We start from the raw sequence: 24,617 nt of genomic DNA, 5'->3' as shown, positions 1-24,617 counted from the left end.
AGACCTCATTCTGACAGAGACAGTGTTCTGCAGCAGGTTTGTGCTAAGCTAACAGCTAAGAAGCTGAAACCTTCAGAAGCAGAATTTGTGAAGGAGAGCCTCGTTGCTGCTGTGGAGCTGAGAGCAGCAGACAAAGTCAAACTGTCCAAAGGGTCAGTTTGTCTGAATAATTCATAGAGATGAAGGAAAAGCTGAGTGAAAACTCAGTGATAGAAAGTGTGTGTGTGATCTGACCTTCATGGTGGACGTTACCAAGAACATCTCAGAGCTGAACCTCGAGCTCCAGCAGCTTCTCAGCTCTCTGCTGAAGCTAAAGAGGAAACACTGAGCATGTTCCTGCTCTGAGGAACAGAAGCTGCTGTGACCTCTGAATCTGCTGCTGAGGTGAATCTCCTTCAGGTGTTTGGTGAGAAGTTTCAGGACGTGAAGAGTCGACAAAAGGAACTGAACATGTTTGCTGTTTAAGGTGGAACCAGCTGACATTTGTGACAACAGACAACATGAAACCACTGAGCTGCAAAGCAACGAGCTGCTGCTGTTCAACACTGACTCATCATCATCATCATCATCATCATCATCATCATCATCATTATCATCATCATCAGGACCAACGCCAAGGGGGTCAGGAGGCCTGAGACCACCCTGATGCAGTGAGCCTCCTCCTCCTTCTCAGGTGCTGCCCAATCACCACCAGGATGACACATGAAATGAATCTCATGTGTACAGAACAAAACAACAACAACAACAACAACAACAACAACGTGTAAAATTCAGACGACTGTGTTCCAGACAGACTGTGAACATAAATGAAGAATATGAATCAGGGAGGACGTCGAGTAACTTCCAGGTGTCAAACAGACAGAAAGTCAGAATGTCTTTAGTTCTGCAGGTATTTGGTCATGAACCAAAGTATTGGACACATTCAAATGTTGACCTGAAGCCAGCTCCAGCAGCTTCCTGTCCTCCAGAGAGAGAGCCAGCAGACCTGGAAGCTATGCAGCAAGCTGACTGTAAGATCACCTGCTGCCTCTCTGCATTGAGGACTCTGAGGGTGCTATAAAAACTGTGGGGATTACATGTTAAAGCTCCACTATAAATGCTTCTGTACTAAGAATGACCGGAAGGACTCTGTGTGAAGTGAAAGGTGTCTCTGGTAGTTGTGAAGCCACAGAGAATCAACATCAACTCTGCAGCTCTACGGAGCTTTTTAGCCTCTTTCAGCTCCCAGCTTTTTGTCTTTGATGAAACAGGAAGTCAAATCCTGTTTGGGGCCCAGAAAGAGCTCGTTGGGGCCCTGAATTGTTGTATTTAAGAAGGTCCTTTGAGCTTTCCTCCAAACTGTAGCCGACCACTGTCTGACTCTGTGTGTGTGTGTGTGCGTGTGTGTGTGTGTGTGTGTGTGTGTGTGTGTGTGTGTGTGTGTGTGTGTGTGTGTCTCAGTGTCCTTCCAGTCTCAGTGCAGGGTGAAGCTGCTCCTGCTGCTGTATTCAGTGCTGATCGTCAAGAGTCTGGTGTACTGCTGTGGACTCTCTCTGCTGATGATCCTCAGAAACAAGGGACCGTCCACCAACTGCACACATGCTGACTGACTGTTTTCTGCTCGCCATCAAATCTCATCCCTTCATCTCATCTATCATCCTAAAATACAAATACACATATATGTCTGCAGTTACTGAGTGTACATTCTGTGGTAAAGTGTTATTTTGATCCTCTATTTTGTTTCCTCTTTTGATTGTGGCTTTTCTAATAATAGAAAATGAAGCTGAATCATTGGGTGCCTGCTGGATATTTTATTGTTTGTGCTATTTTGTCTCTTCTTGTTTTTCTTTTTAATACATGATACCCAGTGTAGCGGGTTTGTCAAATTCTTTCACTCATTCTCAATAAAGTGAAAAATCACAGCGTGTTTCATTAACTTCTTTGTTTTCATGGACCTCTGTTTGGCTTCAGATCAAATCAGCAGAAACAGAATCAGCTTCATGGACCATGTATGTTGGCAGCTACAAGTCATTTGACTGTGGTTGGAAGCAGCTCTCCATGTACTTTCACACAGCAGCAAGAACAAATGTACAGGAAGAAATGAACATCAGCAAACAGCTAAACAAGGACAACAAAGCTCCTTAAAGATAAGGTCACATGAACACGGAGCTATTATATCCAAGTCAGTAGGTGTGGGTGTGGCACCAGGTTCAGTGCTGACCCCCTTTTCTCACCGTGTCAGTGTGGATGTAAACCTCTACGCTGATGACACTGTTGTTTCCACACATGAACAAACAGCAGAGCGAGCTGCTCTTCACTGTCAGAGTCAGTGTGAGGTAATAAAGTGGAAACAGAGCAGACTGCAGGAGGTTGAACATATCTGCTTTTATTTCAGCGTCTCAGCTCTGAGTTGAGGGTTTGAGCTGTTTCTCTCACAGACCAATCAAACAGATCAAAGCTGAGACAGTGAGCACTGAGCGCTGAACTCAAACTCAAGTTCCTGGAATGATTCTTTAACCAGAGTCTATGGTTGTAATTGTCATTGTAGAAAAGGCCTCAAAGTCGCCAGTTTATTGTATTGCCTATTGTTGATATGCCTTGATTTACACATTTCTCAGTGTCACGGGTCTGTTGTGAGTGACGTCACACGGTGAAAAAGTGAGTGCGTGAGGTACAGCTGTGCAGGACTTCAGTGTGAGTCGTGTGTGCGTGAATGACGAGTGAGTACTGCTATTGTATCACCTATGTTATGTTTCTGTGTTGATGTGGTTGTGCATTGTTACGGCCCTGGCCGTATTGTGCTATGTGTTTGTTCCTGTGTGGTCCTGTGGCGTCCTTTTGTCCGGTTCATGGTTCATGTTTTTGTGTGTGAGTGTGTGCTCTTCTTTTTTTTTGAGCAGCTGTGCTGGTCCTGCCCTCCTCCGTAAGCCAAGTGGTGTCGCTCTCCGATTGGTCCCTGCTGCAGCATCCAGCGTCTCTTAAACCAGGGATTTCTCATTCACCGGGGGACTCGGCTTGACAGCAGTGGCTCCTATGTTTCTGGCGTTTTGAACTAAAGAACTTTGTCCCCAGATCTCGGTTGTATATTGTGGTAGAGTTAGTTTTTGGTAGTGTGGTTTCTGGTGGTGGGTTTTGGATCTTCTTCAGGTTTTGGTTGGTCGTTTGTAACACTGTATATAGTCAGCACTATTTTGTTTTGTTTTGGCTGTGGCCCTTTTTTTACCTGTACATCAGGTCTCTTTTTGTTAATACCAATAAATTGATTGTTTACTATTGAACCTGGGTTTGGTCGTAGAATATTTGTTGATTTGGAGACAAAGTTTGTTTTTTTTGTCACTCTTTTATGTTGCGTCTTGGCTCCCCTAGACTGGGGCGTAACATGCATAACTGATACTGGCTGATGCAGACGAGAATTCAGCGCTACATCGCTTTAATTACCTGCTGTGTCGCTCGTTGTCCATGCCTGCTAGATAAGCACCTAGCTCACCTGTGCCTGCACTAAATACATTGTGTTTATTTACAATTATACGTTTATGTTTAGTAACTGTTTCAAGTACAGTTTAGGGGGTGTTGTCGCTGCACTAAAAGGCAGGATAACTAGTTTAAAGTAGCATTTATCGCCAATGCGTAACGCTAATTGTCACCGGAAGTAGGAGTAGAAATGGACTTTCACAATAAGAGCACCATGCCAGTCCGGTTACCGGAGGCAATACGTGCAAATGATGGTGACTTGATAAGTGAGACAGTTCTTTGGAATCTGTGTGCTGAGTGTTTGTTTATTATCTACCTCATTTGATTGTTGTCTGTTCATATTAGACTGTTGCTATGTTATAGGTTGAGTTAATTCATAGATATGTTTATTTATCCTTCACTAAGTTGTGTTTGTTATTCTTTCTTGTAGAAAAACCACACACATACTCACACACACCTGCCCACCCAAGGTTGTACCCTGTATGTGATGATCCACAAGAAAGTAAAGGGAAGGAAATACCACATCTGCCTCTCAGTTCTTTGTCTGCTCATACTCTGAACGGCCTTAAGTAGTGCTCTGGCTGGCACTCCCTGGGTGAACCTGGCGATAAAACACTGAGCCAGCCCCTACCAAACTGAATAGAATTCTCTCCACTACAGTCATTGTGTTATTCGTGTGAAGAAACACAGCTAACGGTGAGGAGGCTGCAGAGCAGAAAGCCACACAGCCGTCTGCTGCAGGAAAGGAAGTGCTGATTGGCTGCCAGCAGCTTTTTATGAGTCCTAATAACCACTGAGAACAGATTCATATCTGCTGCTGTACACACTCACCAACTCCTCTCCTGCATACATTAAACTCAGAAGCTTTAAGTCTTGTTTGCATTTTCACTGCAGAAAGAAGTGAGACATGTAGGATTTCACATGTTGGGATGTCATTATTTGCAGTCAGTTATTATCGAAGCATCTTGACAACATCCTCAATGTTGAGTCAGTCTTCCGGTTTGTTACAGTGCAACAAACTGAGAGAGGTCAACCTGACAAACACAGACAGGAAACTAAAAGAAACGAGGCTGAAGACTGAAATCAACTTGATTTGTCAAACTAAATTCATCGACTCATCCTCAAAGTTCTTCACCTGTAGTTAATCATTACACACACAAGCCTGAAACACAACCATGTTAGGTTTTCATCATGTTTGGGGACATTACATAGACTTAGAATCATTTCCTGGAGACTTACCCTCACCATAACCATCACCATGACCAGTACTTGCGTAACCCAAAAGGTTTTCATGATGGGCATTTTATCCTCACAAGTACGGCGAGTTCCCACAGTGTGACTGTGTAAACAGACTTTTGTCCCCACAATGCGAGCAATACAGAAACACAAACACACACGAATGCATGCACACACAAACACCAACACAGACAGACAGACAGACAGACAGACACACACACACACACACACACACACACACACATGCAGGCCTGAAGCTATGGATATTTTATATTCATTCACATTCATAGTTAGTGAAGGTTGGCTCAGGCTTGCTTAGGATCACGCCTTTGTTACGCTGCAATAGGATGAGACTGTTGGGGGACGTCCAGAGATACACTGAGCTCCTCTGTTTCTTCTCTCCCTCTCCAGCTGTACGCTTCATGTCCTACCAAGGCTTTTTACTAACTTATCTTCTTCCCTAGAGTCTTTGTGCTTTGTCGTCTTGCAGGTTCCCATGGGTCGTGTCTGATCCTGGATTATGGATTATAGCTACAACTCCTACCATGACCCTGCCTGACATCCACTGCAACTGCTCGTACTTTGAACCATACTTCCATCATTTGTGTTTCCATCCTAATCTGTACATATATCACATACATACATATATCATATATGTATATACTATGTTATATGTACATGTACAAAAGGAGGTTTTTCCTCGACACTGTTGCCGAGTGAAACAAGCGATTTGAATGAATCTCAGACAGGATGGCCTCAGTTTTCCTGCCATCTTACTTTCCATCCCTCAGCCCCACTGAGGACGTCTTCTCCTCACGGAGGTGGAACGTTTATGACGACCGTCCACATGATCACATGTCTCTCTTGGACACAGTGAAAGCTGGATGTGTGGACATTTCTGCTGAAGGTTGTCAGGGATGAATCGGCCATCAGAAAGGTTCTTTCCTTGGTATTTGACAGCAGAGGACAGAAGGTGTAATGTGGACGAGAACTTGTGGTCAAATGCAGAAGACAGGCTGGATGAGCACTGTTGTATTTTTATATGTGTAGCTGTACAAGTATGTGCTGTAGAGTGAATGTGCAGAGTTTTATTTCGCATCACTGGAAGTACTTCAGTGTCAGTTTGTGCAGTTAGAATTACTCTCTGCAAAATAAAATCAAATGAATGCTGCAACTTTTCTGTGTAACAGCAGCAGCAGTAATCGTAGCAGCAGTCGCAGTATGAGTACGAGGTGGTGATGCAGTGTGTGGTTACAGACACTAGAGGGCAGCAGTGTGACAGTTATAATCCTGATGGCAGCAACAATGTGGACCTTTTTCTGGCAGACATTTTGAGCCGTGACAGCAGGAAATGAATGTGGAGTAATTAATAACATTAATAACTGCTGCTTTTCACCTCTGTGTTCCAGTTCTGGGGCCTCGGATTCATTCATGCTGACTCGTTAACATGTCATGAGAGCCATCATTAATGTGAAGACTGACACCTGAAGTGCACTTTGACATATCTGCTGCAAAACATCAGGACAGGAGAAGCAGTACTATCAGTACCTGTAGCAGTAGTAGTAGTAGTAGTAGTAGTAGAAGATCATGTAGCACAGTTCATACTCTGCTTACAGACACTCATCCTAAAAACAAAAGAGGAACAAAAGACATAAAAACATAAAAAGCAGAGGTGGAGTATTCACATCCTTTATTGAAGTAAATGTACTAATACCACACTGTAAAAGTACTCTGGTAGGAATGAAAGACATATCTGTTCCTTTTCATTATACTGATAATTTGTATTTATGCTGTTCATGATTATGTGTTGTTTATTATTTACTGTTTGTGTCTCTTTCTCCTTTGTTGTTGTTTTATATTTTACATTGTGTTACTGTTATTATTACTGATAATACCCACAGTGTCATGTATCATTAAAGACATTATTATTATTATTATTATTATTATTATTATTATTATTATTATTATTATTATTATAATCAACAGTGGTAGCAGTGTTAGACAGCAAAAATTAGGAGAAGCATTATTGTATTTCTCAACATCCTTATTGTTTATTTTTTCATTTATTTCTCTTCAGTTTAATCATCTATTCAGCGATCTGCTGACATCTGATAGAGCTCACTTAAAGACAGTGGTGGACAGTTTGAGGTACTTGTACTTTGAGTATTTCCATGTTGCGCTGTTTTATACTTCTACTCTCCGACAGCTCAGAGGGAAACGTTGTACTTTTCGCTGTGTAGAAAATTGACATCAGGAGGGTTTTTACAGGCAGAAGCACGACTGTGGTGGAAAACCACACAGCAGCTTCGGCTGAGCCATCGATCAGCAGCAGCAGCCTTATCTGTCCGCCGCAGGGGCTCATGGGAGGTCCCAGGACCTGTTAGGAACCACGTGGCCCTCCTGTGATCTCTCAGCTCGTCCTGGTTTGGCCTCAGCTGCATCAGAGCCACACTTCTCCCCAGGTTGACCAGAGGAAACACCACTGCACAAAATGCTTCTCCTCCCAGCTGCTGCTCTCTGCTGCCTGTGTTCAGGTGAGTGTTTCCAGCCAATCGGGAGCCAGAAAAGTCCACCTTTCACCGACACTGTCGCGCTGACCTTGGTCTCTCTGTCTGTGTCTCTGCAGCGCTGGCAGCCATGGCAGCAGAGCTGATTCAGGATGATTTAACATTGACCAGGAGAGTTGGTGAAAAAGTCTCCTTCAGCTGTGGAGGAACTCACCAGTGCGACCGTGACTATGATTATGTGTTCTGGTACCAGAAGAAAGACACAGAAACATTCAGACGGATTCTACGTGTTGACAGGAGTAATGGTGAAATTTTTTCAGGTTACAATCATCCTCAGAAAGACGATTTATCAGCTGTGAATAAACAGAACGGCTGTGAGTTGCAGATCCAGAAAGTTCAACCCAGTCATTCAGCCTCCTACTACTGCTGCTGCTGGAAGGATGATCTCCACAGTGAGAAATGATCCCTGCAGCCTGAACAAAAACCAACAGATGAACAGATGTCAAACAGGGTTTGTGACAGGAAGAGAGCAGTAAACCACAGCCCAGGTTCACATATTTCAGCTCCATCTCAGCCAGAGGCACAAACACACTGAACTGACAGATTCATTTCATATTAGATTCGTGCAGATTTCCATCAGATATTCCAGCAGGATTTCTGTAGTTTGACACAGTGAAGACAAACGAGCAGCACAAAAACACCAAGAAATGAATCACTGAACCACATTCAATGGTCGTCCATCCAACAGCTGAGACATTTCAGTCTGAAGATTAAATATCAAACTCTCATGAAGTTCATCCTCTGGGGACCAAGAATGTCTCAACATCATTTCACGTCCGTCCATCCTGTGGTCCAGGTCCAGTGGACAGACAGACATTAGCGTCCACAGAGCAACACTGCTGCTGTGTGAAAGACAATGAAAGCAGAGACAGTCGTGTTGATGTGAACATTAGAGAAACACATGATGGAGCTGAAATATGACACTGGTTCATCGTTTGGACTCGTTCACCTCAGCTGACACATTCAGCAGCAGACGGGTTTTTGTCTCACTCTGTTTCACTGTGGGGGGTTACTACCTCATCTTTGGCTCTGGGACTAAACTGTTTGTAACAGGTAAGAATAAACTTTCATTTTCCTTCAGTTGTTCTCTTGAACAAGTTGAAAATGTGTTTTAATGAGTTTCTGCTGCTTCAGACTTTCCATGTTGGTTTGTTCATAATTAGCAGAGAATTCTTGCAGCCGTGCAGCTTTTGTCACATCAAAAAGGTTCAAAACTCATGAAAAGATGTTTAAATCTCACCGCACAACTCAAGTTATTCTTTATTTGTGCAGGACATCAAAGTGATTGATCCAGAAAAAGTTTGATATGAGCAATGTTACAAATATGAAGTATTTGATCATGTCAGTAATTCAGCATCATCTCTTGTTTTAATGAAACCAGATAATCTGTGAAAAAGTCAAGTGAACAAATGTCAGTAAATGTATTTTGAAAAGCTGATGACTTTAAATCTGTTCTATTAATAAGTCATTTTTAAAGGGTGACATCGACCTCATGGAAACTGTATTTTATATGATGGTACATATGTCTTTAAGTGGAAGATATATTTATACATGAAGACAAACAGACACTGAATATGATGTTATCATTCATTTATGCAACACAATTACTTTATGCCTGCTAATTTATATATTTCTACTTATGACAGATGATAATTTAATGGATAATGTCACGCATGCAAAAACACTTTTATCTTCATGACATTAAATATAAATATAATTAACAAATAAAGCTTAATTTAATTTTAAGTATGATAAAAAATTACATGCTGATAAAACGTTATAATTAGAACAATATATTGTAATATTATATTATATTATATTATATTATATTATATTATATGTGAATTTCCACTCGAGGATCAATAGATTTTGACATATTTTAATTAGAGTTTATGACGCTGGAGTCTCTGTTCACATTTGACATTTCTGAACAAATCATTTTAATTCAATGTAAAAGTTGAAAGTATTGATGTATTTTTTGTTTGTTTTTAATGATTCGATTTAACTTTGTGCTGATAAATATATAATATTCTGAATATGTTGTAATCATCCACATGACAGTTGAGTTTCATGTGAAGATAAATACGGTCTTTGTTCTAAAATGTATTTTCATCCTGATGGAGACAAAATATTTTTCATTCTATCAAACCAAATGTCCTAAATATATAGTTTTATATGGTCATATATTATTAGTCATAGATGTGACGTTATGCTGAATGGACGTGTTATATTGAAATGAAGAATTTCCAAATCCATCGTCGTCTTTGTTCCTCATATAACATCTGCTGACATCAGCTGCTCGTTGTGTTTGATCTGACGCTGAATACAGTACATGTAGTGAACTTTGTGCTGTATTGATGAGCAGTTTAGTGATCAGAGTCCACGTAGTTTCCAGGATCAGACTGAATGCAGTGCAGTGCTGTAAGCTGCTGCTGACTGTGTCAATGTGTGTCTGTGCTGCTTGTTGCTGCCGTCAAACTTCAGATGAGCCCGTAGCGAAGCCCGTGGTGAGCGTGTACCCGGCAGCGTCCGGAGGCCGCCTGGAGGGCCAGAGCTCCCTGCTGTGTGTGGCCTCAGCCATGTTTCCTCCTGTGGTCCGGTTCTCCTGGAAAAGACGGAAGGACAACGGTCCTCTGGAGGAGCTGCGCCCTGCTGAGACGGAGCAGCTGGAGCTCAGAGGGTCGGGACGCACCGCCGCCATCTTGCTGATCCGTCAGAGAACAGAAAACAGCTCATATAAATACCTCTGCTACGTCCAGCACGAGGGGGGCACAGCGGAGGCTCCACTGGAACAAGGTAATGAAGGCTGACTGACTGTGTTCAACAGTAAGGGCTGTATATCAGTCTGTTCACTTTCTGCTCATCACTTCCTCATCCTGAATTAGAATGCACAATATTCTTGTCTTTGACGATGGTCACCAAGTCAATTCAATTCAATTTTATTTATAGAACGTTAAATCACAACTGAAGTTGTCTCAGGACACTTTCCATATAGAGCTGGTACAGGCTGAGCTCTTTTATCTACAGAGAATTCCCTCATGAGCAAACACTTGCCGACAGTGGCGAGGAAAAACTTCCTTTTAATAGACAGAAACCTCAGAACAGAACCAGGCTGTGGGTGGGCAGACATCTGCCTTGACTGGTAGGGTGAGAGGGAGGGAGTGAGAGAGAGAGTGAGACAGACAGAGAGAGACAGACAGAAATGCAATCACAGTAACAGTGACAGTGGATGTGATAATAGTTGTAGCAGTTGCAGTGGATGTCAGGCAGGGCCATGACAGGAGACGCAGCTGTAATCCACAATCCAGATTCAGCCACTATCCATGGGAACTATAAGATTTATCAGAAAGGAAAGTTTTAAGTCTACTCTTAAATGTAGAGATGGTGTGTGCCTCCCAGACAAAGACTGGAAGATGGTTCCACAGGAGAGGAGCTTGAGAGCCAAATGCTTTGGCTCCTGTTCTGCTTTTGGAGACTTTAGGAACCATAACTAAGCTTGTATTCTGGGAATGTAGTGTTCTAGTGGGGTAAAAAAGTACTATGAGTTCTTTAAGATAAAATGGTGCCTGACCATTTATGGCTTTGTAAACAAGGAGGAGGATTATAAATTCTATTCTAAATTTTACAGGGAACCAGTGCAGAGTGGTTAATATCGGAGAGATATGATCTCTCTTCCCCATTTTTGTCAGAACAGATGTTCAGTTGTCACGCAGGAGGCGTGAATCATGGCATCAGATGTGTTGTGTGTGATGCTGCGGTGTTGTGTAGCAAACAAGAAAAGAAACGAAAGAGAAAACGTCCGTGGATGCGCTATAACATGAAAAGCAAACCCAAGAGGTGGTGTAAACCTACGGCCTATTTGGTCATTAATATACATCAACTGGGTTGCATTTTGATAACAATCAGGACAGTCCTCCCCCCTCGCCATGGTTGCCTGTCTGCCCTCTGGAGAGAGCACCTGATTGGTCAGCACTCAGGAACATGTGGTAGGAGATGTCCCACTTGTGGTGAGACAAAATCGTTTCAAAATTAGGCAAGATTCATGCAGTCTGATCCCAGTATTTCAGTGTCCAACAGCACATCCAATCCCACTGAGAGTGTACAGATTTAGGGCATCTGTCCTACATTTTGGGCTCTGAGGGTGCTATAGACTGACCTGGGAAGATTGACGCATGTGTGTGTGTGTGTGTGTGTGTGTGTGTGTGTGTGTGTGTGTGTGTGTGTCAGTGTCAGTGTCAGTGTCCTTCCAGTCTCAGTGCAGGGTGAAGCTGCTCCTGCTGCTGTACTCAGTGCTGATCGTCAAGAGTCTGGTGTACTGCTGTGGACTCTCTCTGCTGATGATGCTCAGAAACAAGGGACCGTCCACCAACTGCACACATGCTGACTGACTGTTTTCTGCTCGCCATCAAATCTCATCCCTTCATCTCATCTATCATCCTAAAATATGAATACACATATATATCTGCAGTTACTGAGTGTACATTCTGTGGTAAAGTGTTATTTTCATCCTCTGCTTTATTTCCTCTTTTCATTGCGGCTTTTCTAATAATAGAAAATGAAGCTGAATCATTGGCTGCCTGCTGGATATTTTATTGTTTGTGCTATTTTGTCTCTTCTTGTCTTTCTTTTTAATACATGATGCCGAGTGTGGCGGGTTTGTCAAATTCTTTCACTCAAATATTCTCAATAAAGTAAACAATCACAGCATGTTTCATTAACTTTCTTTTTCATGGACCTCAGTTTGGCTTCAGATCAAATCAGCAGAAACAGAATCAGCTTCATGGACCATGTATGTTGGCAGCTACAAGTCATTTGACTGTGGTTCTAAGCAGCTCTCCATATACTTTCACACAGCAGTAAGAACAAACGTGCAGGAAGACATGAACATCAGCAAACAGCTAAACAAGAACAACAAAGCTCATTAAAGATGAGCTCACATGAACACAGAGCTATTATATCCAAGTCAGTAGGTGTGGGTGTGCCACCAGGTTCAGTGCTGACCCCCTTTTCTCACTGTGTCGGTGTGGATGTAAACCTCTACGCTGATGACACTGTTGTTTCCACACATGAACAAACAGCAGAGCGAGCTGCTCTTCACTGTCAGAGTCAGTGTGAGGTAATAAAGTGGGATCAGAGCAGACTGCAGGAGGTTGAACATATCTGCTTTTATTTCAGCGTCTCAGCTCTGAGTTGAGGATTTGAGCTGTTTCTCTCACAGACGAATCTGACAGATCAAAGCTGAGACAGTGAGCAGTGAGCGCTGAACTCAAACTCAAGTTCCTGGAATGATTCTTTAACCAGAGTCCATGGTTGTAACTGTCATTGTGTTATTCATGTGAAGAAGCACAGCTAACGGTGAGGAGGCTGCAGAGCAGAAAGCCACACAGCCGTCTGCTGCAGGAAAGGAAGTGCTGATTGGCTGCCAGCAGCTTTTTATGAGTCCTAATAACCACTGAGAACAGATTCATATCAGCTGCTGTACACACTCACCAACTCCTCTCCCTCTCTGCAGTCGTTTGTCTTTTCTCTGTTTGTCATGAAGCCTTTTTCCCACCGAGCCCTCCACCCACACAATGCTGAACTAACGGCCCACTTGGAGGTCACATCCAAACACTGTCCTGTAAATAATGCTCAAATATACCATGACAATCTTTTCTTTCAGTGGCTTTCAGCTCTGTTAATTGAACATTTCATGACAAAAGCAGCTCATTTTCTCATTTAATACTTTCTGCAATTTTTTTTCAAATTTCCTTTGAATTGAGGAACTCTGTCAAACCAAAGCAGACTGTTAATTAGGTCCTTTATCAAAGTTAAGGAGCAGTTATGATAATCTTATTTTCAGGTATGTTTGTTCTATTCTGTGTAACTTTGAAAAGTTTGATTGTATTGTACATTGAAAACTAAAAACATGACATATTAACAAAGAAAGCAGCAGAGACCCAACACGAGGTGCCATCTTTATTGATCTTTAATCATTTTCATCATGTAACAGTCAGAAGAACGACATCCTGCGGCTGTCTCACCCCAGGAGTCATGTGTCACATTACATTTGTCTCTTTATGGTGTCAAAACAATAAATCAGCTCCTCCACCAAAGCTGGGTGGTGGATTCATCATCTGGTGGAGGTCTGTTTCCTGCTGGTGCTGACATTAAACATCAGAGAGAAACACCACCACCCTGTGGTCAGTCAGACTCAGTGCAGGGATATCCAGACGATGTGCAAGATGGTCACCATGACGACATGATGATGCTTTTACCGTTTAGTTTGCGCACAGTGTCATCTAGTGGATTAAAAAACAGAAAATAACTAATATTATGGCATTATTGTTATTATTCTAAGTATTATTGTCAGATTCATGTGTTTTATTTTGTCCTCTAAGGCAGTTTGCATCAGTTGTTTATAAAGCACTGATGAATATAACTGACGTGACAAATACTACAAGAACTTATGTTGTACTTAGTGCATTTGCATTAGAAAAGAGATGTAGCCAGTTCCTTCTGAATAAGGTTTATAAGAACTCTCAGGTAAATTCCCAATTTATTTTTATTTCATTATAAACACTTAACATAGATCACTTTGCAGACCCATGCAGGTAGCTACTCAGGTTTTGGCACGCATGTCTCAACCAGACTCCATTCAAAAATCTGTCATTTCAAGACCACATGTCTGAAATTGAGTCTTCATCTGAATGTAGTTACACAATCTCATTATTCCCTCAACCATCTCTAACTAAATCACACAAGCAGCTGTGTGAACCATAGTTCCCCCAGATCGGATTGAAATAAGGGCAGTTGGGGCTCAGATATCACATGTTGCTCAAACGTCCGTCAACGGTCACATAATGCATTTAGTATGTTCTTTGTTGTCTGTTTTGGCAGGTAAGCAACGCAACATTAAATTGCTAGATTTCTGAATGGGGTTCGGCGACAGTATTTTTCTCTCCAAACTTCAGGTCTAGACACGAACAGTTTCACTCAATCAGTCAAAAACTCAACATGCTCTGCCTGTCACCTGCACCCGTCAGTTAGCCTAAACTCTGACTTGTTTGAGTCTGAGCCGTGATTTATTGTGCAAATGAACCGGGGGCTAACGTCATAGAATCGCTCGTTAGCAGCGCTGTCAAGGCAGTCTACGATAACTGCCGTTTCTTTTTAAAGCCATCGGATGTTCAGAGGTTACCTGGCACGTGCTTCCCGTGCTTCTACTACAGTAAGAATACTCTGTTCTGGTTTAGCTGCACTCTGTTACAGTTAGCTATCCACCAGACTGCTAGCTAAACGAATTAGACGTGTTGAAAGTACCGTTGATCTTAAAATCAGCTCATTTTATGCCCGTAATCATACAAACCACACTGCGCCATAAAACTGTACGACTACCTGGAGCCAGACAAGGCTTTTAATACATTTTGGGGACCAACTTAATGAGATACTTTGAGAAACAATCCATTCTGCTCAGAGTGCCATGATTCTGCCTTATTGACTTCCTGACACAACAAACGTCGCTGCAGCGTGTTGCATTCTGGTAAATGTAGTCAACTGAATGTTAATGTTGCTTATTTTAATCATTTAACAATAGATGTGTCTTAAATTAAATAGATTTCCTCTCGTATTTAAGTGTAGTTTGTATAAGAATCGGTTTAAACGTAGTCATTATGATTTCTAAGTTTATTATTGACAAGTAGCTACACAGTACAACTACAAATCCCACAATCTTACGTCGTTACGTAGTTACGTTTAGCAACGGTCAGTTGCTAAAGAAAAAAACAGCCGCTTCCGTGTTGTTCTTGTGTTATTCTGGCAAATAACTATCGTTAGCAGAGTCAAAGCTCGTCTGACAGCCTCGCCGGAGTGTGACTATCATGATTTTGTGAAGCTGACCGACAGTTTCATCTTTTTTCATCAGAAATGTCGCTGCTGCAGGGCTCAAAGAAAAAAGACAAGCGTATTTTGTCTGGTACCTGCCCAGACCCGAAATGTCAGGCGAGGCTATTCTTCCCTGCTTACGGCTCCATTAGCATCGAGTGCACGGAGTGTGGTCAACGCCACGAACAGAAGAACCTGTTAAATGTCGAAGAAGTGACTGATCCAGATGTTGTGCTTCACAATCTGCTCCGAAACGCCCTGCTCGGCGTCACCGGGGCCCCGAAGAAAGGGACGGAGCTGGTGAAAGTAATGGGGCTTTCTAATTACCACTGCAAGCTGCTGTCCCCAGTCCTCACCAGGTATGGCATGGACAAACAAACCGGCAAAGCCAAGCTATTGAGGGACATGAACCAAGGTGAGATGTTTGACTGTTCGCTCTTGGGAGACAGAGCTTTTCTGATTGAGCCGGACCATGTCTCCACCATGGGCTATGGCAAGGACAGGTCAGGAAGCCTCATATACCTCCATGACACTCTGGAGGAGGTCAAGAAAGCCAACAGCAACAGAGAATGTCTCATCCCAGTCCATGTAGATGGAGACGGGCACTGCCTGGTCCATGCTGTGTCCAGAGCGCTGGTGGGTCGAGAACTGTTCTGGCACGCCCTGAGAGAAAACCTGAAACAGAACTTCAAGCAAAACCTGGACCGCTATAAAGCCCTCTTTCAAGATTTTATTGATGCTGCAGAGTGGGAGGACATCATCAATGAGTGCGACCCCCTGTTCATCCCACCTGAAGGTGTGCCGCTTGGACTACGCAACATCCACATCTTTGGCTTAGCCAACGTCCTCCATCGACCTATAATCTTGCTGGACTCCCTGAGTGGAATGAGGAGCTCTGGGGATTATTCAGCCACCTTCCTGCCCGGGCTGGTGGCTGAGGAGCAGTGCAGGGGGAAAGATGGGAAGCTCAACAAACCCATCTGCATCGCCTGGAGCAGCTCCGGCAGGAACCACTACATCCCTCTGGTGGGAATCAAGAACACTGTGTTGCCCAAGCTGCCGGCTCGCCTGCTGCCGAAGGCCTGGGGCGTCCCTCAGGAGCTCATCAGGAAGTACATCAAGCTGGAGCCAGATGGGAGCTGTGTGATTGGCGGCGACCGCAGCTTGCAGGATAAATATCTGATGCGGCTGGTCAACGCCATGGAGGAAGTGTTCATGGAGAAGCACAGCATCCACCCGTCGCTGGTGGCAGATGTGCACCAGTATGTTTACAGACGGACCGGTGTGATTGGAATCCAGCCCGAGGAGGTGACAGAGGCAGCAAAGAAGTCAGTGATGGAGAACCGACTGCACCGCTGCCTGACCTGCGGTGCCCTCTCTGAGCTCCATGTCCCACCGGAGTGGTTGGTTCCTGGTGGGAAGCTCTACAACTTGGCCAAATCCACTCATGGCCAACTGCGACCGGACAAGAACTACAGCTTCCCCCTCAACAACGTGGTCTGCTCATATGACCCCCAGAGAGACGTCCTCATCCCAGATTATAAACTGAGCTCCCTCAACACCTGCAACTGGTGTCACGGCACATCGGTGCGCCACATCCACGGCAGTGGGTCGGTGGTTTACCTGGATGGGGACAGAACCAACACTCGCTCCCAGGGTGGGAAGTGTGGGTGTGGCTTCAAGCATTTCTGGGAGGGGAAGGAGTACGACAACCTCCCAGAGGCCTTTCCCATCACGCTGGAGTGGGGGGGTCGGGTGGTGAGAGAGACTGTGTACTGGTTCCAGTATGAGACTGACCCAGCTTTGAACAGCAACGTGTACGACGTGGCCATGAAGCTGGTCACCAAGCACTTCCCGGGGGAGTTTGGCAGCGAGATCCTGGTGCAGAAAGTAGTCAACACCATCCTGCATCACACCGCCAAGAAGAATCCGGACGAATACAACCCGGTGTCCATCGACGGGGCTCATGTCCAACGTCTCACTGACACCACGGAGACTCAGCAGGCGGCGGACCCCCAGCCGCCCACTAAGATCATTCTGACCGGTCAGAAAGCAAAGACACTCCACAAAGAGGAGCTGACGATGAGCCGAGCGGAGCGCAGCATCCAGCAGAGCATCAGCGAACAGGCCTTCGTCACTCAGAAGCGACGGACTGACAAGCTGAAGCAGGAGCAGAAGGGCCACGGCCGGACGTCTTCCCCCGGTGGATCACCGGAAACGTCTTCCTCTTCAGCTCCGGCCACGCCCACTAAATCCTCCTCCCCCTCTTCGTCCAATAAGGAGAAGAAGATCCGTGTGACCACCAGTGACGGCAGGCAGGCCATGCTGACCCTGCAGGCCCACACCACCTTCTCAGAGCTGCAGAGGAGCATCGCCAACCAGTTTGGCGTCCCGCCGGCGCAGCAGTGCATCCGCTATGGCTTCCCGCCCAAAGAGCTGGTCCCCCCGAAGGACAGCGAGGAGAACGAGCCAGTGGCGCTGCAGCACGGTGACAGGGTGACGGTGGAGATACTGAGGGGCCCCGAGGACAAGAGCCCCGCGGCCTCCATACCCCGAGCCTCCAGCTCGCATTCCGCCCTGCACTCGGTGAAGAGCGAGGACACCGTGACGTCCGGCAGGATGAGCAGTCGGGAACTCCAGGACAGCATCGACCTTGAGATGTCCTCCCTCTGTCTCCTAGCAACCTTGATGGGTAAGAATCAAAGAGTGAGACATGTAGGTCGCCTCCTGTGAGGTCTCCCCCGCCTCCTCACGAGTTCAGTTCTGAGAGCAGATCCTGAACTGAGTCACATCATCCAGGTTACGTGTGGCAGGTCGCTCCATCAGCTGAACTGACGCTGCAACTAATGATTGTTTTCATTGGTGATCAGTCCATTGATTATTTAACTAATCAGTGAAACAGTCAGCAGATACTGAACAGAAACAAGCTGAAAATGTTTGAACATTGGCTGGAATATCTAAAACTGACATTTTTAAAAATATAGTTTTAGCACTTTGATAATTTTGTCATTGAACTTATTGTTTGAGCACTTTACAGACCTCCATAGTTCTCCTGCGATTAGTCAGAATGAGAAGTTACGTCACATCAAACTGTTTGGTTTAACTCACACCTCAAACAGCTGATTCAGCTCAGTGGTCGTATTTGAAGCTGTAGTTTACAGAGGTGTGTGTGTTCATGTGATGCTGTAGAGCTGCTCTAATTCTTTCAGTCCCCCCTAAAACAATAGCTCAGTGCTCACACGAACTGATGAGACAGTTTTTTCTGGCTGTAATCATTCCTCCTGTCCTGTCCTGTCCTGTGCTGGACGTGTAGAGACAGATCCCTTCAGAATGAGCATCTAGTGTGAGAGAAGGGGGACAAAATCCAGAGTCCTCGTTCACATTTCAAAGAAGTTAATATGAGGATTCATCAGGCCGAGTTAATCAATAACGTGGATTTCTTCCACAGTGACTGTCTTTTCAGCGTACATGTCCTCTCTGTGTACTGTGTTGACTTGTTGATCTGCACCTGGCAGACTGGAAAAACTCTGGACGTCTGGAGGTCACACAACCTTGACCTCGAGCAGCTGTGTCTTCACTTCATTATGTAGCCAGAAACTGCTGCTGTTTCACGCCGTCGTCCAGGTGTACAGTGCACATGCACACTGCTTCCTGATTGGTCACTGTAGGCAGATGAATAGCAAACTGCAGGTATCAGCTGAGCTCACAGGCTGCAGGTGACGCCCATCACGGTCTGTTTCTGATCAGCTGCCCTGACTGTTACCAGAAAGTGTGTGTGTGTGTGTGTGTGTGTGTGTGTGTGTGTGTGTGTGTGTCTCAATGTGCTGACTCGGACATCTCGTCCCCTCCCCGTCTCACCTGCCAACAGGGTCAAAGGTCGCGGCTGCGTTCAGATAAACAGATCTGCCTGCCAACAGTCAGCGTCTGTCGATATTCAGGAAGGTTTCATCTGCGCTCTGAACGCTCCGCAGGCCTGACGCTGCACTTCCTGTTAGCTCCCGTTCAGTGATCCTCCAGCCTGGTTCAAAACAAAACCTCAGCACAGCGTTTGTGAACGGAGCTCTGAGACGGTTCACACAGCTGAGTGTCACATGCTAACATGCTAATGTCCTGTTAGCCTGAGTGAAAGTGCACAGTCATGTGTTTCAGAGCAAAGTGCTGATATCACAACACTGATGAGACATCTTCAGTGATTTTTGCCTGCTTGGTGTCTTGTTCATCCCTAGAAAACAATGAATAATTCATTCAGGTGTGTCACATGAAAACGTCAGGATCCCTTTAAAGACTGAGGCAACTGTTTTACCAGCGCAGTATTTTTACTGCGGCGTCTTCCGTTTGATGGCGAGTCGTGTTGTTTCAGACACTCTGAGACGTGGTGACACAATACAGGAAGAAGACACTAACTGCAGCTTTCACTCAAAGCAGCGTGTTGATTCATCAATCGACAGAATATTAATCACCAGCTGTGTCCGTCATTGATTAATCTCTGAAGCTGAACTGTGAGAACATGCTGCTTTTCTTTGTCTCGTATGAGTTACCTGATTATCTGTTGGTAGACAAACAGGACATTGAAGACGTCTCGTTGGACTCTGGGAGGGTGGAACGTTCTGTTAAGACAACAACATGAAGAGAGAAAATGAGATTCACGCTGGAGAAGCTGGACTTTTTCTTCTTCCATCTTGTGACCCTTCAGATTCATGTCGTGGCCTATTTCGGGGCTGCCGACCTCCAGGTTGGAGAACCTTTGAGCACACAGAGCTGCCCTCACCTGCGTCCTCTCTGCTGTGTGTGCATACAGTCTCATGACGAACATTTGAAATGTTTTGTTTTCGTCAGGTTGACTGTGTCAAAGGTCTGTCTGCCTGTTTCACTCCTCCTGTTCCTCACTGTTCCTCTCTTTCTGTTTCAGGTGAGGATGTTTGGTCGTACGCAAAGAAGCTGCCGCACTTATTCCAGCAGGGTGGTGTCTTCTACAACATAGTCAAGAAAGACATGGGTATGTGTTCTGCCTTAGATTATTAGCTTATTAGATATTTGAGAAATGATTGTGATCAGTTGGTGTAATTATCACACAATGAAAGATCAAATATTCACCATTCGTCGAGTAATTTGACTGAAATGACTGAAGTGTGTTGATGTGCTGAAGAGTCTGTGGTCATCCTCTGTCTCAGGCCTGATGGACGGGAAGCACTGCACGCTGCCTCACCTGACGGGGAAGACCTTCGTTTATAACGCGGCGGAGGAGCGTCTGGAGCTCTGCGTGGACGCCGCCGGTCACTTCCCCGTCGGCCCTGATGTGGAGGAGCTGGTGAAGGAGGCTCTGGTCCAGCTGCGGTCGGAGACAGCCACCAGGGGCAGCAGAGAGGGGAGTCCGTCCCACGGCGTCCTGCGGCTGGGCAGTGGCGGCGTCGTCCTTAAGAAGGAGCAGCTGCAGAGCGTCACCGCCTTCCAGGGTAAAGGCCACTCTCTGGGCAGCGCCGGGGGCTCCTCCCCTCCAGAACACCGGCCTATCACGCGGCAGCACAGCAGCGGTGTGGACCTGAGCGCCAGCGTATCCCGAGGCCCCCCGGACTTGTCGGACATCCCTGAGGATGCCACCAGGGAGCTGGTCCGCATGGCTCCGGGCTTCGTCACCATGAAGGACGGTCGAGGACTGGACCCCAGCCTGATGGAGCAGCAGCGGAGGAAGCTGCAGGAGATGGTGTCCTCCATCCAGGCCTCCATGGAGCGCCACCTCAGACAGCAGCAGAGTGCCGCTGCTGCAGGGGGCGGAGCCAGCCAAGAGCAGACAGGCGGGACTAAGACGGGCACGGGCCAACCAATGTCTACGGTCCACCACGAACCTCCAGCTGCAGCAAGTGTGACGGCGGCCAGCAAACCAGACGGGAAGTCGGAGGAACTGGAGGAGATGGAGAGTCAGGACGCCGAGCAGAACAACGCCACGGAACCCATGGATCACTCCTGATTACGCCTGACCCCAAGCACCGCCCCTCCCCCGCCCCGCCTCGCTGGCGCCTTTGGGTCATAACGCCTCAGGTCGGATCCTAAAGCTTTGGTCTTCATCGTGTTTCGTTGACTTTACTGCATGACTAGAGAGCGAGCCGACCGCCCTCACCTCTCTGCAGACGGGACGATAATCCACATAGTGATATATTGTGACACGCCGTCTGCGGTACATCATCGATACACCAACATCAAGGCGCTGTCGGCCTGTCGCTGCGTGTGTGTCTAAACTCCACACACTCATCTCAGCTGTCCAGGTGAAAGAACACCTGATTGATTCCCGCTTCTGAGAGACGTCATTTTGCCTCCGTAGGTTTCCTCCTCATTGATGATGTATTGTGAACGCCCGTCTTACAGTATATTGCAGAGTGGCGTGACAGGATTGTATCTTTAGCCCCACCTGCAGACATCTAATCCTCTCACTCTAAACGCACCGACGTCTGAGGCCGAAAACCCGCTCGGCTTCACGTGTGAGACGCATTCCTGTAGATAGAAGAATCCTCTGAGTCTTAATCTGCCGGCAGGAGAGCTGTCGGTCGCCTGCAGCTTCACGCCTGCAAACATGCTTCCATCACAGTGCACGCTGGGAAAAGTGCACCGGCCTCCACGCGTCAACGCCTTCATCGCTGAAACCTGCTCGTTCGCCGGTCGTCCGTCAGTCCGAGGGCGGGGACGACTCTGATCTGTGTTTGCTTGACTGTCTGACATTTAACGTTCCTGTTTTCCAAATGGCTGATGTGAAGCACCTGAACGCAGCTGCAGAGCGACCTGCGCAGGTGAGCAGAGGAGCAGCCGCTGTCATGTGAGGCTCGAGCCACCTGCAGGTAAAGAGAGGTTTTATTTTTTACATTCTGAAACGTCTGTTTTTCTGACTTCATGCAGAGCAACATCACGTGTCTGCTGATGAATCTGAAGTCATTTACAAACAGTTTGTTTTCACACAGAAAGCTCACAGCTCCTTCATAACCGACTTTAAATTTCCTTCTGAAAGATATTTGATAACGATATTGCTGATTTGTGATGATCAGTATTGATCGGGGCTCCAGCTGTTGTGCAAAGGACAGATAGAAATGATCGGTGTCGGCTTACTTAGTTCTTTTATTCTGAATATATTTAATCATTATATGTATTATTTGAACTCTAACGTAGTCGTTCTTTTCTTGTCGAGTGTTCGTTGGCAGAGCAGTTTGCTCGGACCGTACGCTCCTTCCACAGATGACAGTATTTAGACGCATTTGTCTGCTGGTCAAGTGCCTGAAAATGCTTCACATGTCGCCGCGTCATTCACGTCTAGAAGCAAGCAGAGGTCAGTGTCAAGTATGAAAAAGCTTCAGAGGCAAACACCGTGTGTTTCACAGCTGGAAGCTGAGTCTGTTTCAGTTTGTGTCTTTCATATCAGCTGGAGTCATATTTGTACAAACCTCACACACAGAAAACTATAGTAGCAACACTCTTTACCTGCAGGTGGCACAATTTTACAGGTGTCTTACAGCGAAGTCCTGCCTCTGTTCCACCTGGTTCTCTTTCTTCCACTGTTTCTGAACAGCCGAAACACTAAAACAAAATGGTACGTTCTGAAATGGACAGTGAGATTTAAGCAGCTGATCGTTCTAACAAAGTAAAACACGAGAGCTTTTTGAGTTTCTGTTATGATTCGGAGAAAAACCTCCAGAGAGAAAAGGTTTTTTTGTCATGAGTGACGGCTGAAGGTGCTCAGTGACGGTGCTGCAGGGCTGCTGAGCTGCGGTGAGTAAACAGCGCCCCCCTATGGAGGATTTCTGTTAAAGTGAATTGTGAGTTTCAGGCCAGTTGAATGAGGTGCTTCACATCTAAAAGCAAAGAAAACATTAGTGGATCAGCTGCTCCACGTTTGGCTTTCTGAAGTCCCAAATATCAAACTGCTAAGAGTTTCTTTAGTCAAGGAAAACCATCGTTTATTTCCCTGTTTTTCCAGAAGTGACGTCTCCTGCGGCTGTGAGTGTTTGTTGCTGAGCAGCAGTTAAAGTCGGCCGGTGGGAAGTGAGAGATTGAAGAAGAAGAAGTGTGATTTGTTTAAGGAACGCGGTCACATGATCAGCTGAACTGACCCTCACACAGAGCTGATGACGGCGATCACAAGCTGGTCGCCCGTGTGGTACAATGATGACTTCTCATTGGTTGGTTGGCTTTATGTTTGGAAACCCCCCCACTGAGAAATCAGAGCGTGGCCAAAGATGAACCAGGTTCAAGTTTAAAGACACTATGTGGGTCTGATATTTGGTGAAGAGGCCTGACGGCTTCTGTCCTATGCAAAAGAAAAAGAAACCCCTAAAACTTTATTTGTACATGTGAGAATCACATTAAAGGTGGACTCGCAGCACGTTGACAACACCAGAGAGAAACAGAGAACGTTTGGCTTTTTATGTCACTTCTCTGCAGCCATCCAATCACAAAGCTGCTTCATGCCAAACATGGGTCAGGTGACATTTTGCAGCGTGTTTGTTCCTCAGTCATAATCAGCGATTCTGATTCTTAACAAAACTCTGATGAATGATTGAACAAACATCCTGAAAGACTTTTTATCCTGCAGCTACAAACTACACCGAACGGCCAAAAATATGTGGACAGCCTGTCCTCACAGAGCTGCTTTGGTCTATTTATGGATCAAATGACACGTTAAAGTGAAAACAGTTGTGTCCTGGTTTGTCCTCCCGACTGAAAGCAGGAGTGTGGAGGCTGTCGGGCTCATGGAGGCTGTCAGCTCGCCGGGGCGATGCCGGGCTGCTCTCGTGCTTTTGGCCGTGGGATGTACGTTCCCTCTGTGGGCCCTCAGAGTTTTGTTTGGCTCTTTGCTCTCTTCGGGAAAATGTTTTGCAGCAGCAGGATAAAAGTCTTTGTCTCTGCTGGCTGTAGGTTTTATCAAACGAGCTGCTGCTTGTGTCTTGAGTTGGATTTCTGTCTGCCGAGAACTGACGACACTGAAACGTTCCCTTTAAACATCTGCGGCGTTGCCGTTCAGCTCCTCGTCAGCTGGAATTGTTTTACTTTTTCTGATGTAATAAAACAGATTTTGCGAGTTCTTGGGAGGCAGAAAGATGTGCTTTGTTTCCTGGTTTTGTTTTTGATGAAGACAGCAGCTCATGTCCACGATTCAAACCCCCAGACCCAAATGTCCAAACGATGAAGACGAAAGAGGCCGAACAGTTTGACGCCTCAGGCCTGTGGCTGAGATGAACGGCGACACCTGAAGGACCCCCTGAAGCTGTGATTAGAGGCTTAGAACGACCTCCCAGCATCCTTTGTGTCTAAATACAATGATCCCTTTTAGGCCTCCAGGAAGAGCAGAGATTCATTTGAACCTCAGAAGGTTCGTTTAACGGAACAGTTTGACATTTTGGGAAATGTGCTCACTCTCCCTCCTACTGTGAGTTAGATGTTCAGACTGGTCTCGTTCTTAGCTTAGCTTAGCATAAAGACTGGGAATGGGGGCAAACAGCTAGCATGGCTCTGTGGAAAGGT

The 24,617-nt window shown here is 45.6% G+C and overlaps 2 protein-coding genes across 2 annotated transcripts; both read left to right on the top strand.

The window, feature by feature from the left end:
- Positions 1-7,177: 7,177 nt before the first annotated feature.
- Positions 7,178-11,856, top strand: LOC143329560 (immunoglobulin lambda-1 light chain-like). The gene is made up of 5 exons (XM_076745528.1): positions 7,178-7,220; positions 7,313-7,636; positions 8,268-8,306; positions 9,738-10,040; positions 11,466-11,856. The coding sequence occupies exons 1-5, from the start codon at positions 7,178-7,180 to the stop codon at positions 11,639-11,641; spliced, it is 885 nt and encodes a 294-aa protein (XP_076601643.1). The 3' UTR covers positions 11,642-11,856.
- A 3,139-nt stretch (positions 11,857-14,995) lies between these two features.
- Positions 14,996-23,409, top strand: vcpip1 (valosin containing protein (p97)/p47 complex interacting protein 1). Its single transcript, XM_076745387.1, has 3 exons — positions 14,996-17,808; positions 20,026-20,112; positions 20,288-23,409. The coding sequence occupies exons 1-3, from the start codon at positions 15,159-15,161 to the stop codon at positions 21,079-21,081; spliced, it is 3,531 nt and encodes a 1,176-aa protein (XP_076601502.1). The 5' UTR covers positions 14,996-15,158; the 3' UTR covers positions 21,082-23,409.
- Positions 23,410-24,617: the final 1,208 nt, after the last annotated feature.

This window comes from Chaetodon auriga, chromosome 12 (assembly GCF_051107435.1).
Source record: "Chaetodon auriga isolate fChaAug3 chromosome 12, fChaAug3.hap1, whole genome shotgun sequence".
Taxonomy (NCBI): Eukaryota; Metazoa; Chordata; class Actinopteri; order Chaetodontiformes; family Chaetodontidae; genus Chaetodon; species Chaetodon auriga.
Note: the sequence above shows the minus strand (reverse complement) of the source record. Positions and strands in the feature narration are given on the sequence as shown.

Bases quoted from the DNA above. Each gene is read 5' to 3' on its own strand.
- LOC143329560 (XM_076745528.1), top strand. From the start codon at position 7,178: ATGCTTCTCCTCCCAGCTGCTGCTCTCTGCTGCCTGTGTTCAG. The intron at 7,221-7,312 runs GTGAGTGTTTCC...GTGTCTCTGCAG, and splicing joins TCTCTGCTGCCTGTGTTCAG to CGCTGGCAGCCATGGCAGCA. The intron at 10,041-11,465 runs TGGAACAAGGTA...GTGTGTGTGTGT, and splicing joins GGGCACAGCGGAGGCTCCAC to GTGTGTGTGTGTCAGTGTCA.
- vcpip1 (XM_076745387.1), top strand. From the start codon at position 15,159: ATGTCGCTGCTGCAGGGCTCAAAGAAAAAAGACAAGCGTATTTTGTCT. The intron at 17,809-20,025 runs GTAAGAATCAAA...TTTCTGTTTCAG, and splicing joins TCTCCTAGCAACCTTGATGG to GTGAGGATGTTTGGTCGTAC. The intron at 20,113-20,287 runs GTATGTGTTCTG...CCTCTGTCTCAG, and splicing joins CATAGTCAAGAAAGACATGG to GCCTGATGGACGGGAAGCAC.